Raw genomic sequence first — 17371 nt, forward strand, 5'->3', positions numbered from 1 at the left:
CACCTGCTTAGAATGATGAGATTAGGACAAATGTTTTTTACGTCCCCCACTTGTGGCCTAGTGGTAGCAGACTTGGGTTTTCCAATGGAGACTCAAGTTCAATTCTCATTTGTGTCATATTGGGGTGGATATTGGGCAATGATGGTGACAAACCCACCGAGGGGGGTTCGATCCTGAGCCGCACTCCGGTTTTCATCCAGCTGTTACTTCAGCGAGGCATATCGTGTGGAGGCAGTACGGTTTCCGGGGGAACGCCGTAACCAAGTTTGACCAACCCAGCGCGGACCCTATTAATACAACGTAGTCTAGGCAGATCTTGATTAGGGCCACCGTTTAGTTTAGACGGTGTGACATTAGGTCATTCACACCGTTCAAAAAAATGTTTTTTTTACATGTAAATTATAGTAATCAGATTAACACATGTATATATGTAACGTTTATCATAGAGTAACACTTTTAGTTTTAATGTTTACTTTATATGTTGCTATTTTTATAATCAAGGTGTTAAAATTCAAGTAACAATACTTTATAACACTTAAACTATAATTATGGAGAAAGTGTTTAACATTGAATGACTTGACCATATGAAGATTTAATAATGATATTAAGATGATGAAAATATCATATGAACCCTGAAACACTTAAACATGGGTATGGATAGCATAAACATTTATTTACCACTTTTAAGTAAACATAATTATCCAGCAACTAACAACGAAAATAATTGTCCATAACAAAGCATAAAAACATACATAAATCTAATCAGGGATGGACCTATAGTGTTACAAGGGGTAACCCCGTTGCCCCTTGACATGGTAGTGTATATTTTAGAAAAATTTGACGTTTTTTCGATTTCATTACCCCTTTTTTTAAACATTACCCCTATGAGAATTTTCTAGATCCGCCACTGAATCTAATACACACATAGTATGTAGAGAAATAGTAAAACAAAAAATTGTTTCACGCATTTGTTTTTTTCTTACACGATAATAAACAAATGAAAATACACGAGACAAGATTAACACAGAACTCGTAATAGATTTTAGTCTAAAGGGGTATGGGTCGAATCCGCAAACACATTTAGCTAAACGGATCATGTTCGGGGGTTCGCCCACTAAATTTATAGTTCAAGCATACTTTTTATTTTGTATGCATTGGTTGTGAATTTGTACACTGGGTATGGTTGTTGTTGTTGTTGTTGTTGTTGTTGGTTGTGAATTTGTACATTTAGTATATTAATATGTAAATAATAAAAAAATGGGTTTTGAGTTATGTTTGTGTTAGTATGTGAAAACTCGTTTAATGTCCGTGTTCAGGCATCTAAATTCTGGTTTATACCATGTTCGGGTTTGTATCAAACTTTCGGGTTCGTATTGGTTTCAACGCGCAAACACAACTCATTAGACATCTAATGCTGCTAGCCACACAACTATACATCTGAACCCATATAAGCCCTAAGCCGATTGAAACAACTGATCAACAATTTAAAACATCCGAAACCAGATTGTTTATATACCCAATTTATTAGGGGACTGGGGGTGGTTGTATATTTTGTGCGTGATGAAAAGTTCCACGCGTGGAACTTGGTGAAATTCCCACCGCCACCAACTATTCAACGAGTGATGGAATGTATTCCGTGATAAAATCAACGAGTGATGGGCTGTGAGTGATAAATGGATGTGAGGGGGTGTGAGGGTTTATTGTTGGGTGTTGTGAGTGATGACCAATGCCACTAAAAAAGGTTGTGAGTGATGGAATAATGGTTGATGACATGAGAGAACTTAATTGAATATTATAAACGATGGAATTTTTGCAAGTGATGACCACCCCCTCCCCCTTACAACCATCCAAGTGCCTGCTAGCTAATAAAACCAAAGCCCCTTAAAGAACTTAAAATGTATATACCTTTAGATCTCAAAATCGTTGTATAAGGCAAATTATTTATTCTAGTCAAGCTAAAACCTATATCTTCAATTATAATATAATTTTTGTGGGTCGTAAACCGACCAGAAAAAAATAACAATACAAAGAAATAAATAAATGAAGCACGACAAAAAAATTGCATCGTTAAATAGCTATTGTTACAACATTGCAAACGCACTATGACTCAATTACTGGTGTAACTCTAATCTTTGGGTGTTCTGAAAGTAAAAGAGTGATGCAGGACAACAGTGGATTAAACATTATCAGAAGCATAAGTAGGGGAGTGGAAGATGTGCTCTCCATTGGTAGTGGTGGCAGCCCTTATCAGCGAAGCAGCCCCGGCGCTTTGGCTGACGAAGAGGCCTTGCGATGGGCTGCTTTGGAGAAACTGCCCACCTACAACCGAGTTCGAACAACCATCTTCAAGAATTTTAATATTTCAGCTGATCTGAAAGACCGAACACCATCTGAGAGGTTGTTGTTGGATGTCAGAGAGCTCGACGCAAAAGCACATCAAGAGTTCATTGACAAGATATTCAAGGATGCTGAAGAGGATAATGGAAAGTTCTTGACAAAATTCAGAGAGAGGGTTGATAGGTAAGACTCCATCATCTATATAGGGGTCCAAACGAGCCGAGCTACTCGAACTCAGCTCGAAAAAAAGCTCGAACGAGCCGAGCTTCAATGAGCTCGAGCTCGAGCCCGAGCCTAAAAACAAGCTCATTTAGTAAACGAGCCCGAGTTTCGCTTATCGAGCTCGAGCCGGCTCGCAAGCCTAAACGAGCTTTCTGTTTATATATTTTTTATTAATATATTAAACATATATTTATATGATAATAATTACCAAATTACCATTTATATAAATATAAAAAATAACCAAATTATATGTATAATAATAATTATAATTAATATAAATTAATTAATAAATGCTAAACGAGTCGAGCCCGAGCCGAGCTTGAGCTTGAAAAATTACCTTCGAGCCGAGCTCGAGCTTTAGAAATAAAGTTCGAATCGAGCCGAGCACGAGCTCGAGCTTTCATATGTTAAACGAGCTCGAGCTCGAGCCTAGTCAAGCTCGGACTCAGCTCGGCTCGTTTGCACCCGTACATCTATATGTTTTGTTCTTTTTATGGGGTGTTTATCATGATTATTCAAACTTTTTACTTATTTTGTTCCTTTTGGTACCCTAATTAAACCTTTTTAAAGGTGTTTAAGATTGCCTTTATATGCTGTTATTTAATTACTTGTTCTCCCAGTTTGGAGGAATTTTTTTTTAAAGGTATGTTAAAAAGTTGTGAGGGAATAAACAAATTTGGATGATAGCTTTTGGAATTGCTTATGGCTAAATAAAATGTGTTTGGTATCTCAAAAGTAAATTCTTATAAGCAATCTCAAATACTGATCCTAACTATCTTTTCACTTGACAATATATACCAACTTTGTATTTCAGGGTTGGCATAACTCTTCCAACAGTTGAAGTGCGATTTCAAAACTTGATCATCGAAGCAGATTGCTACGTCGGTGATAGAGCACTTCCATCACTACCAAACGCGGCCAGAAATATGGTCGAATCACTTCTAGGATCTATTGGAATCAGTTTGTCTAAGAAAACAAAAATCACCATTCTTAAAAATATATCAGGGATAATCAAACCTTCAAGGTACATATGTCTACGACTACGTGTTCTCAATTCAGATATCCGACCCAATTAAAGCCCGTAGTTAACTAACAATAATGAACTTTTTTATGTTACAGAATGGCCCTTCTATTAGGTCCTCCATCTTCTGGGAAGACAACTCTTTTGTTGGCTTTGGCAGGAAAGCTCGACTCCAGCTTAAAGGTCAGTATAGATTTAGTTTTTATTTTCTTATCCATTAAATAATTTGTTGTTGTATTTACATTCTGAATTCTACTTCTTATTTCAAGTGAGAAGTGAGCTCAAATTTAAGATGTATTTTTCTTAAAGGCTCAAATTTAAGATGTATTTTCTAACAAGTTTATTTAGTAACTAGTGCCCAAAAGGCATATGCCTCTATCAAATGAGTTAGCCCTAGGTTGACGTGACGAGAATCTAAATGAGTCATGTCAAATATGATATGTTTTGTCATAACTAGAACTGATTCCCCCGCGTCTACCAATTGAATTTTTTTTTGTACTTGTTTATCGATCAAACGTCTACCGATTGAAAACGTCCATAAAAATAAACACAAAACATATTATATTTGACATGACTCATTTTCAAAATAAATTACATTAAAACGTAAACCAACTTAAATTTATACCAAAACATACATAAAAAGATGCAGAACTCTAGGGGGTCAAAATGTCACTACGTCGGAACATAAACAATTTGAATTTATACCAACACGTAGATAAACGCTAAAACGTAGACCAACTGAAAACGTCAAAATAAATAAGCATTAAAACATATCATATTTGACATGACTCATGAAATGTAAGCAACCTGAATTTATATACCGTTCAATGAAAAACGTATTATATTTGAGATGACTCATTTTGAAAAAAAAAATTACGTCGAAATATAAACGAACCTGAATTCATACAATTTTTTTTTTTAAATGTTGAGGGGTGTAACTATCAATGTTAAAAGTTAAGAGGGTGAAGCTAAGGAAACAAAAACAAAATGAGAAAAAAACAAAAAACAAAAAACTCAAAATTACTGATGCAATGTAGTCAACAAATTATATATATAATAATATCAGCCCAGCCCACTAATAAAGGGAAAACCCTCTAGGTGTTTAATTTGTCATAATAACAGCCCAACCCACTATTAAAGGGAAAACCCTTTAAGTGTTTAGATAGGAGAATATTATGGATTAAATACCTATAAGAAGCGTAATATTTAACCATTAAAAAATAAATTATTGTTATACTAATTAGTGCTGGTTCCGCATCGATATCGTAATAAACCGAACCAATTCTATTTCCCCGCAACTTGCGGAGGAATTTTTCTAATTTTTTTTTATAATTATGAAACACAATCAAATACAATTAAGACAAAATGGAAAATATATCTAGTTTGTTTTATATTGTTAACATATTTTATCTTTTAATTTATTCAATATTATTTTGAAGTTGATAGTTTGGATATAAAATTTAATACTTTTATGTAAACATCATTTGGATAATAGTTTTTTTCTAAACATCAATTATGTATAGAATTTATCAATTTTAGGATATAAGGCGGATCAAAATATAATGACCAAAGGTATGTAATTTACTTCAAAATCATTTTTAATGGACACTGGTTTATGACGCTTGAAATTTTATTTTCACTATACAATTTGGTAATTATTTATTTTTTTTGTTAATATTAATTACTTTTAAATTTTTTTAAGTATTAATACATCATGATACTATCTTGAAGTCTTGACTTACAATCATATATATCATGTCCCTTAGAACGGTGATGAATAGTATGGGTTGAATAAAACTCATGTTATATAACACATTATATCTTTACATATAACAACAATATATGTAAACTACTTATTTCAGATCATCATGTGCGAATTAATTGATTAAACTAATTCTAATTAGGCACTTAAAAGCCTTTTCTGCAAATTAAAAATTCTGTGATAATTTTTGCTATGACCATCAGGAATGAGGTATACGTGGACAGACGTTGCCGGCAATGTTGGTGTTTGTCGATAACACCAGCTCCCACTTTCGTCTATACTCATATGGACAGAGATAGTGTTTTTAAAGATTAGAAATCATTTGAAACTTGTAATTTATATCTTTTGTCATCTTAGTTATAAAGTTTATAACTAAACGCACATTTTTAAGAGATTATATTTTTTTACAAGATATAACTTTTGTCATAAACATTATGAATATGAAATTATTTTTAAAACAATATATCTAAGGTGACGGTTTTTTAATGTAGCTTCTTTTTTGAGATTTATACAGTATGACTTTATAATAACGACAATAAATAATAATATAGAAGGTAGTTATTTCATTAAGATTTGACAGTATGATATTGTGTCAATAGAAGAAATTTAATGATTATAAATTCATCTTCAATGTAAAAGTCTAAAAACACTCTTAGACACGTCTAGTTATCTAATATACACATCATCTCTTCCTTTAGTATTTATTTTCCGTAATCAGATTATTTCTTAAACATATATAATTCAATTAGTTATAAATTTGTACTATATAATAAAAGAAACCATGCTAGGAACACATGACGCTTTATGAGGTGGTCTTAATTATTTTTCTAAATATTTATTATGGAAAGTCAATTATTGATAATATTAAATTTAAAATTTAAATTTTGTAGAAAAGATTTTAATGATAAAGACAAAAATAACTGATAATAATATATTAATTATTATAATCATATATTAATTATTAAAATCTAGAAAAATATATTAGCGTGTTTTAAATATTTACAAAGATAAAGATTTTATTTAATTGGTAGTTTTAATTGATTTTATATTTTGATGATAAGGACAATGATAACTGATAATCACATATTAAAATCAAAATATACTGATAATAATATACTAATTATTATAATCATATATTAATTATAAAAATCTAAAAAAAATTATAAGCGTTTTAAATATTTATAAAGATAAAGATTTTATTTAATTGATAGTTTTAGTTGTTTTTATATTTTGATGATAAGGATAAGGATAACTGATAATCACATATTAAAATAAAAATATTTATTTTAATCAACACTTTCGTTAAAAGGATTTATTCAATACATGAAGAACATATATATTTTTCATACATATGGTATATTTAGAATCCTACTTCTAATAAAGGATCTCATTATCCCGTTTTATACTCCAATGAAATAATAATATTAAATCATAATATCTACCTTATCTCTTGTACATTTAATATTTTTTACTAAAATATTTCTTTTCTTTTTTTTCTGTTGATTATCCAACATCAGGTAATACGTAAGTTTCTAACCTAATAATAAATAAAAAACAAAGTAAAATGTTATAAACCATGTAATACACAACTCTCTAACCTAATAAAAAATAAAATAATATGTTACAATAAGTAAATAGTGCCTCAAAGTTCATTTTGTTAGAAAACACATCTTGATAACTAAATGTGTCAACGGATTACATTATTCGTGTAAGACATGTGTTTATTCAAATCGTGTAACACACGAGTTTTTAAAAGATGTAACTATTTTATTACTTAGTATATATAATTATATTTATTAAACCCGTGTAATACACGGGGTTCTAACCTAGTATATAACTAACTGATTATAATAAAAAAAAAACTAAACAAATACTTTGTTAATAAAATCTATCTACTATAATAAAAGAAACCAACTTTTGGACACGTGTCATTCATTGGAGGTATCCTCAAATCTATAATTATCTTATATTAACTAAATAAATAATAAATTAATATTAATCTTATCATACTTTAATAAAATATTATCCTCAAATTTAAATTGTTAATTTAATATATTTTTAAAACAAATACCTCTCTTTCCTATTTATCTTATATTAAATATATAAATAATAAATTAATATTAAATGTCATCCTAATTTATTAAAAATATAATTTTTTATTATTTGGTATACAAAATTATATTTATTCAACTCGTGTAAAACGCGGGGTTTTAAAATTATTTTTTTATTATTTACTATTCAAAGTTACATTTATTTAACCCGTGTAAACACGAAGTTTTTAAAGATATAATTTTTTATCATTTGCTATGTAAAATTAGATTTATTCAACACGTGTAATACACGGGGCTTTTTAAGGATGTGATTTTTTTTATTATTTGGTAGATTTTTCAACCCGACTATACGTGGGTTTTTTAAATATACGATGTTTTTAGTATTTAATATACAAAATTACATTTATTTAATCTGTGTAATACATATGGTTTTTAAAGATGTAACCCTTTTTTAGATCTATTTAACACGTGTAATATACGGGTTTTTAAGGATGTATTTTTTATTATTGGGATGTAATTTTTTATTATTTGGTAGATTTATTCAACCCGATTATACACGAGTTTTTTAAAGATACGACGTTTTTAGTATTTAGTATACAATATTACATTTATTTAATATGTGTAATACACATGGTTGTTAAAAATATAACTTTTTTTTATTATTTGATATATAAATTTATATTTATTTGACCCGTACAATATACGAGATTCATAAAGATATAACTTTTTATTATTTAATATATAAAATTACACTTATTTAACTCGTGTAATACATAGGGTTCTAACCTAGTAATTTATATAAATTAAAGTATTGTATAAGATGTTACATAAGTTACTATTTTTAAAAATTTAAAATGATTTGACACTAAGAAATAAATGTGGTATACAACTCACTAAAGTGTACGAATTATTAATGTACAACAAATTAAATTAAGACCAAAAAAAATATAATAATAAAGCAAGTTCTGCATCAAACTCTAACAATGGCTTTTGGTAGGGCATGTCACCTCTCACTCAAAGGACGTCCACAGACATACAATTGGAGATGGTCTAAATTACTTAAAAATTGTGATTTCCAGAAACTTAATGCGACATTACAATATAGTTGATATTCTAAGCATTTTATATGAATATTATTCCATATATAAATTAGCAACTTTTTTGTGCATCATGACTTGTACATCATGCTTTGAAACTTTTTCAAACAAAAAAACTTCATTTTACACTTTAAACCTTAAAGTTTTTTCTTTTACATTTTAACCCATTTCAAATTTTTACTTTTAACTTAAACTTTTTCATATTTTGTAATTTAAAACAACACTTTCTTATTTACAACTTTGGTCCCCATACTTTTTGTCTTTCGCAAGCTTTTCGTTTTACGTTTCGTTCTAAATTTTGCGAGTTAACATGTCGTAGCGTGCATGTGAGGTTCAATGTTTTTTGCTATATTTTTCCATATTTGACAAACCCATCGCAACGCGTCCATTTTTTCCCTTTTGAAAAGTTCGTCGCAACGGGTGGGTCGTAAATCGACTAAGTTATTATTTTCTATGTTTTACGTTTCTGATTAATTTCTTCGAATTAACACACTGTAACGAGTGTGCGTGGTTCAATGATTTTAGTCTGCTTTTCGTTCAGTGTAATTTTTACCATTTTATCTATTTTATTTTTACGATGTTGAGAGTCGATGTCGTTGCGGCATTGGTGCTACTTGGCACGGTTTTACGAACGTTTTTAACCTATTAAATTTTTTACTAATATTTTGTTTCGGTTTACCCTTATACTTCCTTTACTTAAAAACTATTTTTTACATGCATATTTTATATACGGGTATGTATAAATATAATATGTTCTACATTCCGACGTAAACTTTTTTTATAGACGAGTCAGGTTAAATATAATACGTTTTCGTTTAAAGAAACCATGTTTACGTGCATATTTTTATGTATGTTTTGGTATAAATTCAAGTTGTTCTACGTTTCAACGTAAACTTTTTTGGGAAATGATTCAGGTCAAATATAATATGTTTTCGTGTTTATTTTATGTATGTTTCGTAAAATTTGTTTTAAACCGAGTGGAGTCAAATTATGGTTTCTTTTTCTCCCCTTTTTTTCGAAAGCTCTAATTAATCCCTTTTGATTACTTGTGCACATTTTCCTTCATACCCGTTACATTTTCTATGTATGAGTTGGGTCACATATAATACGTTATGATTGTTCGATATGAATTTGATTTACTTTACGTTTGATCCAATCACAATGCTTATACAGGTTACATTGAGTTCAACTGAATACGTCGAAATGTGTGTTTTCATATGGTTAATGCATCATATAACATTTGGACTAATCCATTCAATGTTTACGATGTACCCGCGCCGCAACGCGGGCAGGTCTTAACCCTAGTTTTACTTAAATATGAACTTTACTAGTTTTTTATACGTGTAGAATATGAGATATCTAACTATACCAACTTACATACATATTAAATAGGTTGAAGGAGATATCACTTATAATGGCCATAAGCTCAATGAATTTGTACCACAAAGGACGTCTGCCTACATAAGCCAGTACGATGTTCATGCCGGAGAAATGACAGTTAAGGAAACATTAGATTTCTCAGCAAGATGCCAAGGAGTCGGGTCAAGAATGGGTAATGTTTTTTTTTTTTTTTTTTTTTTTGAAAATTGTGATGTATTAATCCTTTGCACAAGCAAATACCATGTATAACTTAATAATAATAATACAGAATTGTTGGCGGAGCTCGCAAGAAGAGAGAAGCAAGTAGGGATTTACCCAGAAGCTGATATCGACCTTTTCATGAAGGGAACTGCCTTAGAAGGAGATGCTAGCAGTTTGATTACTTACTATACTCTAAGAGTAAGATAGAGTTTTTTCAAATCCCGTTATATATAGTCCTAGCTAGTATAACGGACTTCTATTTAACGGACTTCATATGTGTGTTGAATTGAAATAGATACTAGGCCTGGATATCTGTCGGGACACCTTAATTGGCGACGTAATGAGACAAGGAATATCTGGTGGACAAAAGAAGCGAGTAACTACGGGTGAATAAGTCTTTTTCTCTATCACTATTCATATCTTATGTAAGCCTGAAATAATTGATGTGTAATCGGTTATGATTAATCATATTTAATGATACACATCTATAACAATCAATAAGAAAATTAAATGAAGTTAAAAAGAAAAGAAAATCAACTTAATTACATAAACAATTAAATCAAGTTAAAAAAAACCTTAATAAATGTTTTATTCTCTAATACTCTTCAATTTGCATGTTTGCTATATATCCTTCAATGTAGGTTATTTTTATCATACCTAACTGTGTTGCCAATCTAAAACAGGAGAGATGCTTGTTGGGCCAGCAAAAACTTTGTTTATGGACGAGATATCCACAGGTCTAGACAGCTCCACCACATTTCAGATAGTGAAGTGCTTGCAACAAGTTGTACACCTCACTGATTCAACAATCTTCATGTCCCTACTACAACCTGCTCCTGAGACTTTTGATCTTTTTGATGACATAATATTACTATCGGAAGGACAAATTGTATATCAAGGACCACGAGAATATGCGCTTGAATTTTTTGAAGATTGTGGATTTAGGTGTCCTGAGAGAAAGGGCATTCCTGACTTCTTGCAAGAGGTAAAATTTTCATTAAGTTCATGAATATCAAATCTATAATCAAATTCATTTACATTTTTATACATCTTCATGACAATAGGTTACCTCTCGAAAGGATCAAGAGCAATATTGGGCAGACAGAAGCAAACCATATACATATATCCCAGTTTCCGAATTTGTAGAGCGGTTCAAGCAATTCCATGTGGGTGAGAAGCTGAACGATGAGCTTTCAATCCCATATGATAGAAACCAAAGCCACAAAGCAGCTTTAGTCTTCAAGAAATACACGGTACCAAAAAGGGAGTTGCTTAAGGCCTCATGGAATAAAGAATGGCTACTGATGAAAAGAAACAGTTTCATTTACATTTTTAAGACTATACAGTACATCATATTATCCTGTACTGCAATGACTGTGTATTTTAGGAGTAGAATGCACACAAGGAATGAAGAAGACGGATCAATATATACAGGAACACTTTTGTTCAGCTTGCTCCTAAACATGTTTAATGGTCTTGCTGAAATTTCCTTTATCATAATAAGGCTTCCCGTAATTTTTAAACAAAGAGACCTTCTTTTCCACCCACCATGGGCTTACACACTTCCAACATTCTTGCTTCGTCTACCATCATGCTTGTTAGAGAGTATCTTGTGGATGGCTATAGTATATTACGGTGTTGGTCTTGCCCCCGAAGCTAGCAGGTAACAAATATTGTTATTGTTGTACGGTTTGTATTGTTACCACTAATCTCTAAGAAGAAGATAACTATGGTTTATGTGTAGGTTCTTCAAGCACTTCCTATTGGTTTTTATGATCCAAAACGTGGGAGGGGCATATTTTAGATTTATTTCTGGAATATGTAGGACAATGAACATTGCAAACACAGGTGGAACCCTTGCACTTCTCTTAATATTTCTTTTGGGTGGTTTCATCATTCCTAGATCTCAACTTCTTGATTGCTGGGAGTGGGGATATTGGGTATCGCCATTGTCCTATGGCTTCAAATCCTTAGCGATCAATGAGTTCTTTTCGCATAGGTGGATGAACAAAATGGTAAGTTATTGTTTCTTAGCTAAAAACCACAAAACTCTAAAAGGGAAGTATATTCACTGTATATGTATCTGATATATCTGTTATGATGCTCATAGAGTACGGACAATACAACTAGACTTGGCATAGCAATACTAGAAAACATGGATATCCCAACTCAAGAAAGTTGGTTCTGGATAGGTTTTGCTTCTCTTGTAGGTTTTGCAGTTCTCTTCAACATCCTTTTCACTTTTGCTCTCATGTATTTAGACCGTAAGTATCCCTCAACCACATCCCCATTCAAAAATTCCTAAATATCTTACGACTAACTAACTTTTTCACTTTTTCTATTAAATAATCAGCCCTTGGAAAACAACAAGCAATCATCTCCAAAGAAGCATCTATGGGAATGCAAGCTAAAAAAGGTACCCACAAACAATTAGTACTCAAAATGATCACAACTAGGCAAATAGAATTCCTCACTCTTCCTTTACAATTAATATAAGTATTTCTATTAAGAAGAAAAGATTAAGAAAATAAGAAAACAAATACACACAAAATACACAAGTTTTCCTATTTAACGCTATATATGTATGACTCTTGTAGACGGATCTACAGAAAAGGAACTTGTAAGAAGTCAATCTGGCTCTTATGATTCCAAGGCTCCTAAAAAAGGAATGATTCTTCCATTTACTCCATTATCCATGTCATTTGATAACATGAACTATTTTGTTGATATGCCTCGAGTAAATTCCTATCCCTTTTAACTTGTTCTCAATACTCTTACTTAAAAATCTAAAATAGTTACAGAATAACGATAATTTAAAATCCAATGATTATTGATTGAACAGGAAATGCGAGAACAAGGAGTGACTGAAAATAGGTTGCAATTACTTTGCGAGGTAAGTGGTGCTTTTAGGCCCGGAGTATTAACTTCTTTGATGGGAGTTAGTGGAGCTGGTAAAACAACATTGTTAGACGTTTTAGCTGGAAGAAAGACAAGTGGTTATATTGAAGGAGATATTCGAATATCAGGATATCCAAAGAAACAAGAAACATTTGCTAGAATATCTGGATATTGTGAGCAAAATGATATCCACTCTCCCAATATCACTGTTTATGAATCTTTAATTTATTCGGCTTTCCTTCGGCTCCCAAAAGAAGTCAGTGACGAAGAGAAGATGGTAATAAATGAATATGCAATTAACTTTTGGTAAAACATATAAATACAAAAAATAAGGCGCTAATTAATTTCTTTGTGTTGATAACATTTCAGATTTTTGTACGTGAGGTGATGGAGCTTGTTGAACTAGACAATCTCAAGGATACTGTAGTGGGACTTCCAGGAATTAGTGGTTTGTCAACGGAACAAAGAAAGAGGCTAACAATTGCTGTAGAGCTTGTTGCTAATCCTTCAATAATTTTCATGGATGAGCCGACTTCTGGGCTTGACGCAAGAGCAGCAGCCATTGTAATGAGGACGGTGAGAAACACTGTTGATACAGGGAGAACTGTTGTGTGCACCATCCATCAACCTAGTATCGATATCTTTGAATCATTTGATGAGTTACTACTACTGAAAAGGGGTGGGCAAATGATCTATGCAGGACCACTTGGGAGGAACTCAAGAAATATTATAGACTATTTTGAGGTATTTTACAAGCATAACTAAACAAAGGGAATGTTTTATTTTATGTAATACAAAGATAATATTAACCAATTATCATACAATCAGGAAATCCCTGGGATTTCAAAGATGCCAGATAAATACAATCCATCAACATGGATGTTGGAAGTCACTTCCACTGTTGTAGAGAGTCGACTTGGGATTGATTTTGCTGAACACTTCAAATCATCAGACTTGTATCAGTAAGTTTGTCTAATGATAATTTTGAATTGAAGTAACTCAAAATTATCTAAAGATTGTAATTTGTAATGATCTATGTATATATGAACCATAGAAAGAACGCGGAATTAGTGATGCGGTTAAGCACACCTCCTCCAGGAGCAACAGATCTCCATTTTAGTACACAGTATTCTCAATCTTCTTGGGGACAATTCAAGTCTTGTATATGGAAGATGTGGTGGAGTTATTGGAGAAATCCCGATTATAACCTTGTACGCAACATCTTTACATTCGTTGCAGCACTCCTAGTTGGAATAACATTTTGGAAGATTGGTGAAAAGAGGTCACTATAAAAAACTTGAACATAATTTTTTTTACAATGGTTTATGAAATCCATTCTCTTAATACTTTATTTTATCCATATATTTTCAGGGAGAGCAGCAACAATGTGAACACTATCGTTGGGGCATTATATGCTGGAGTGTTCTTTGTTGGTATGAACAATTGCCAAACAGTGCAGCCTGTAGTAGCCTCAGAAAGAACGGTCTTTTATCGAGAAAGAGCAGCTGGAATGTACTCAACATTACCATACGCTTTGGCACAGGTCAGGGTTTGAATAAATGTTCGCATGATTAAACTCAAACAAAATTTATCATTTATTATAACTAGCTTCTAACTAGCAAAATGAGAATTCATTATTCATTTAGGTCCTCGTGGAAATACCATATGTATTTGTTGCAACAACATATTACACTTTGATAGTGTATGCCATGGTGTCCTTCGAATGGTCAGCAACCAAATTTCTTTGGTTCTTTTTCATCAACTTCTTTTCATTCCTATATTTTACATACTATGGATTGATGACGGTTGCCCTCACACCAAACGATCAAATAGCAGCCGTAGTAGCTGTTTTATTCTACGGGCTCTTTAATTTCTTTTCGGGGTTTTTCATCCCAAGACCCGTAAGTCTTCATTAATAGTAATTTTATTTCGCTTTTTTATTGTATAAAGTTAACACATTGTTGAATTTCAGAGAATTCCAAAATGGTGGGTATGGTACTACTGGATATGTCCCATAGCCTGGACTGTTTATGGGTTCATCATTTCACAATACCATGATGTCGAGAACACGATCACTGTGCCTGGGATGTCATATGACCCGCCCATGAATTGGTATATCAAAGATCACTTCGGATTTAGATTAGATTTCATGGGTCCCGTTGCCGCAGTTCTAGTTGGTTTTTGTGTGTTATTTGCTTTCATATATGCCTTCTGCTTAAGGACCCTGAATTTCCAAGTCAGATGATCATACATCACTTATTTCTAAGTATGTCTATGCACTTCTTTTGGAATTCAATTTGATAACTTTTTTATTTAATCTTTTCTTTAGTTTAAAAATCGTGTTTAGGGTGTCCTTAACGGGGATATTGAAATTTTGTATATTTAAATTTGTATGTATCTATGTTGCTATTTTGATATTGTTTCCTTTTAATAATAGTTTCTTTGGATAGTGTTACATCGGGGATATTAAGGTAGTGTTTGGTATGTAGGAATGAGAGGTGGAATGGAATGGATGATTACGAGGGAATGAAGAAAAGGGTGTTTAGTTGGTCAATGTAATGGAATCACCCATTCTAAAATGCATTTCATTCCCTCAAAATCATTCCTTCCACCCCCATGTTTTTTTTCCATTCCATCCCCTCTTGCACCATTCATCAACAACACCACAACCCACCACCTTTGCCACAACCCACCACCACCACCACCCACCACCACCACCACCACCCACCACCGACGCCACCCGTCACCACCTCACCCCGACAGCCACCGCCGCCGCCGCCACCCACTCACTATCGTTATCACCCACAGCTGCGACCAACCGCTAACGACACTCGTTACCGCCGTCGCCGCCCACCACCATCGTCAACGCCACCACCACTGCCACCACCAACCGCCGCCGCCGCCACCTCTGCTTCCACCCACCACCAACGACCATCTTGCCACCACCACCACTCGTCGTCGCCGCCGCACCGCCACTCGCCGCCGCCACCACCACCCATCGTCGCCGCCGACACCCACCACCGCCACCTATAACCACCCACAATCATTACCACCGACCACCACCACCACCACTCACCGCTGATTTTATTACTCTGTTTTTTTTGCCTACCGAACAATAGACAATAATAACTTATTCCATTCACACATGGTAACCAAACAAGACATGGAATGGTAATGATCCATTAAATTCACTCGTCCATTCCATTACCTCGTGCATTCCATTCCTTCGTCCATTCCATTAGCCCATACCAAACAGACCCTAAGAGTGTGCCAACATAGTTGAAAATTTTATTCATACTCATAATTTACCACTATATAATATCTAACCATCCACATATATGTAATTTATATGTAGAAGTTGTTATTAATATCTTTTTAATCACCCATGTAACACACAAATTATAATTATTAACCTTGTCTTCGCTTTAATATGAGGAGTCTACTAAATTTCTCTACAAAACTGTAAAAATAACTCTTAGATATCATCAAATTTTATTTCTTTTTAAATTCAGTGTGAAATTTCAATTGTTTAATTAACAGATAAAAAAAATTTCTTAAGCCAAATGATTTCTAATTTAGGTTCTGTAGCGCAAGAGTGAAACAATCCAACAGTTAGATACTTACATTTATAGATGTACAAAATATCCGAATTCCAAACCTATCCGAAAAATAATTTAAAACTGATGATCCGATGGGGAAACTGGGTTTTTTAAAACCAAATGCAATCTATAGGATCCGTCAAATCCAATACAAATTTAAAAAAGAGAAAAATGCCCGGATAGTCCCTGTGGTTTCGTCTTTTTTCACCTATAGTCCCCAACTTTCTAAAATTACCTGAATAGTCCCCAAGTTTTCAATTTTCGTTCCTGGATAGTCCCTGGCGTGGATGAAGGTTACTTTTCTCAGTTAAGTTGATGTAAAATGACTATAATGCCCTTACTATTAAAAAACAACAAATAAAACATTAAAAGAAATATTATAAAATACATGTGGGCCAGGGACTATAATATATATGTATGTAAATATACATACACAAATCATCCCTTTTTCTGTCCCTGTTCTCTCTCTGGTACCACCACCTCCGGTCTTCACCTCCACCGCCACCATCACCACTGACCACCACCACCATCTTCACAACCACCCTTGCCACATCCACCACTTAACATCCACTTAACACCCTTACCATTATATATGTATGTACACACACGGCAGATTAACACACACTCTTTCTCCCCTCTTTTCTCTCTCTACTCCACCACTAGGGGTGCAAACGAGCCGAGCGGCTCGCGAGCTACTCGAGATCGGCTCGAGAAAAAGCTCGAAACGAGCCGAGCCTTATCGAGCCTGAGCCGAGCTTGAGCCTCAAAACGAAGTTCGTTTGCTTATCGAGCCCGAGCTCGAG

General features: G+C 33.1%; 1 protein-coding gene across 1 annotated transcript; it reads left to right on the forward strand.

Annotated features, from left to right (window-relative positions):
• Nucleotides 1–2094: 2094 nt before the first annotated feature.
• On the forward strand, nt 2095–15400 carry LOC110880158 (ABC transporter G family member 29). Its single transcript, XM_022128733.2, has 19 exons — nt 2095–2520; nt 3374–3583; nt 3679–3763; nt 9883–10042; nt 10139–10269; nt 10367–10457; nt 10755–11056; nt 11136–11734; nt 11816–12086; nt 12182–12335; nt 12425–12487; nt 12669–12808; nt 12914–13246; nt 13339–13713; nt 13798–13931; nt 14024–14251; nt 14341–14512; nt 14616–14870; nt 14942–15400. The coding sequence occupies exons 1-19, from the start codon at nt 2159–2161 to the stop codon at nt 15212–15214; spliced, it is 4338 nt and encodes a 1445-aa protein (XP_021984425.1). The 5' UTR covers nt 2095–2158; the 3' UTR covers nt 15215–15400.
• The last annotated feature ends 1971 nt before the right edge of the window (nt 15401–17371 follow it).

The sequence above is a fragment of the Helianthus annuus genome, chromosome 9 (assembly GCF_002127325.2).
Source record: "Helianthus annuus cultivar XRQ/B chromosome 9, HanXRQr2.0-SUNRISE, whole genome shotgun sequence".
In the NCBI taxonomy this organism is placed as follows: domain Eukaryota; kingdom Viridiplantae; phylum Streptophyta; class Magnoliopsida; order Asterales; family Asteraceae; genus Helianthus; species Helianthus annuus.

What these genes read in the sequence shown, in the direction of transcription:
- LOC110880158 (XM_022128733.2), top strand. Translation starts at nt 2,159, where the DNA reads ATGCAGGACAACAGTGGATTAAACATTATCAGAAGCATAAGTAGGGGA. An exon ending in AAAGAAGCGAGTAACTACGG is followed by an intron (nt 10,458 to 10,754) that starts GTGAATAAGTCT and finishes AATCTAAAACAG; the next exon opens with GAGAGATGCTTGTTGGGCCA. An exon ending in TGCTCTCATGTATTTAGACC is followed by an intron (nt 12,336 to 12,424) that starts GTAAGTATCCCT and finishes TTAAATAATCAG; the next exon opens with CCCTTGGAAAACAACAAGCA.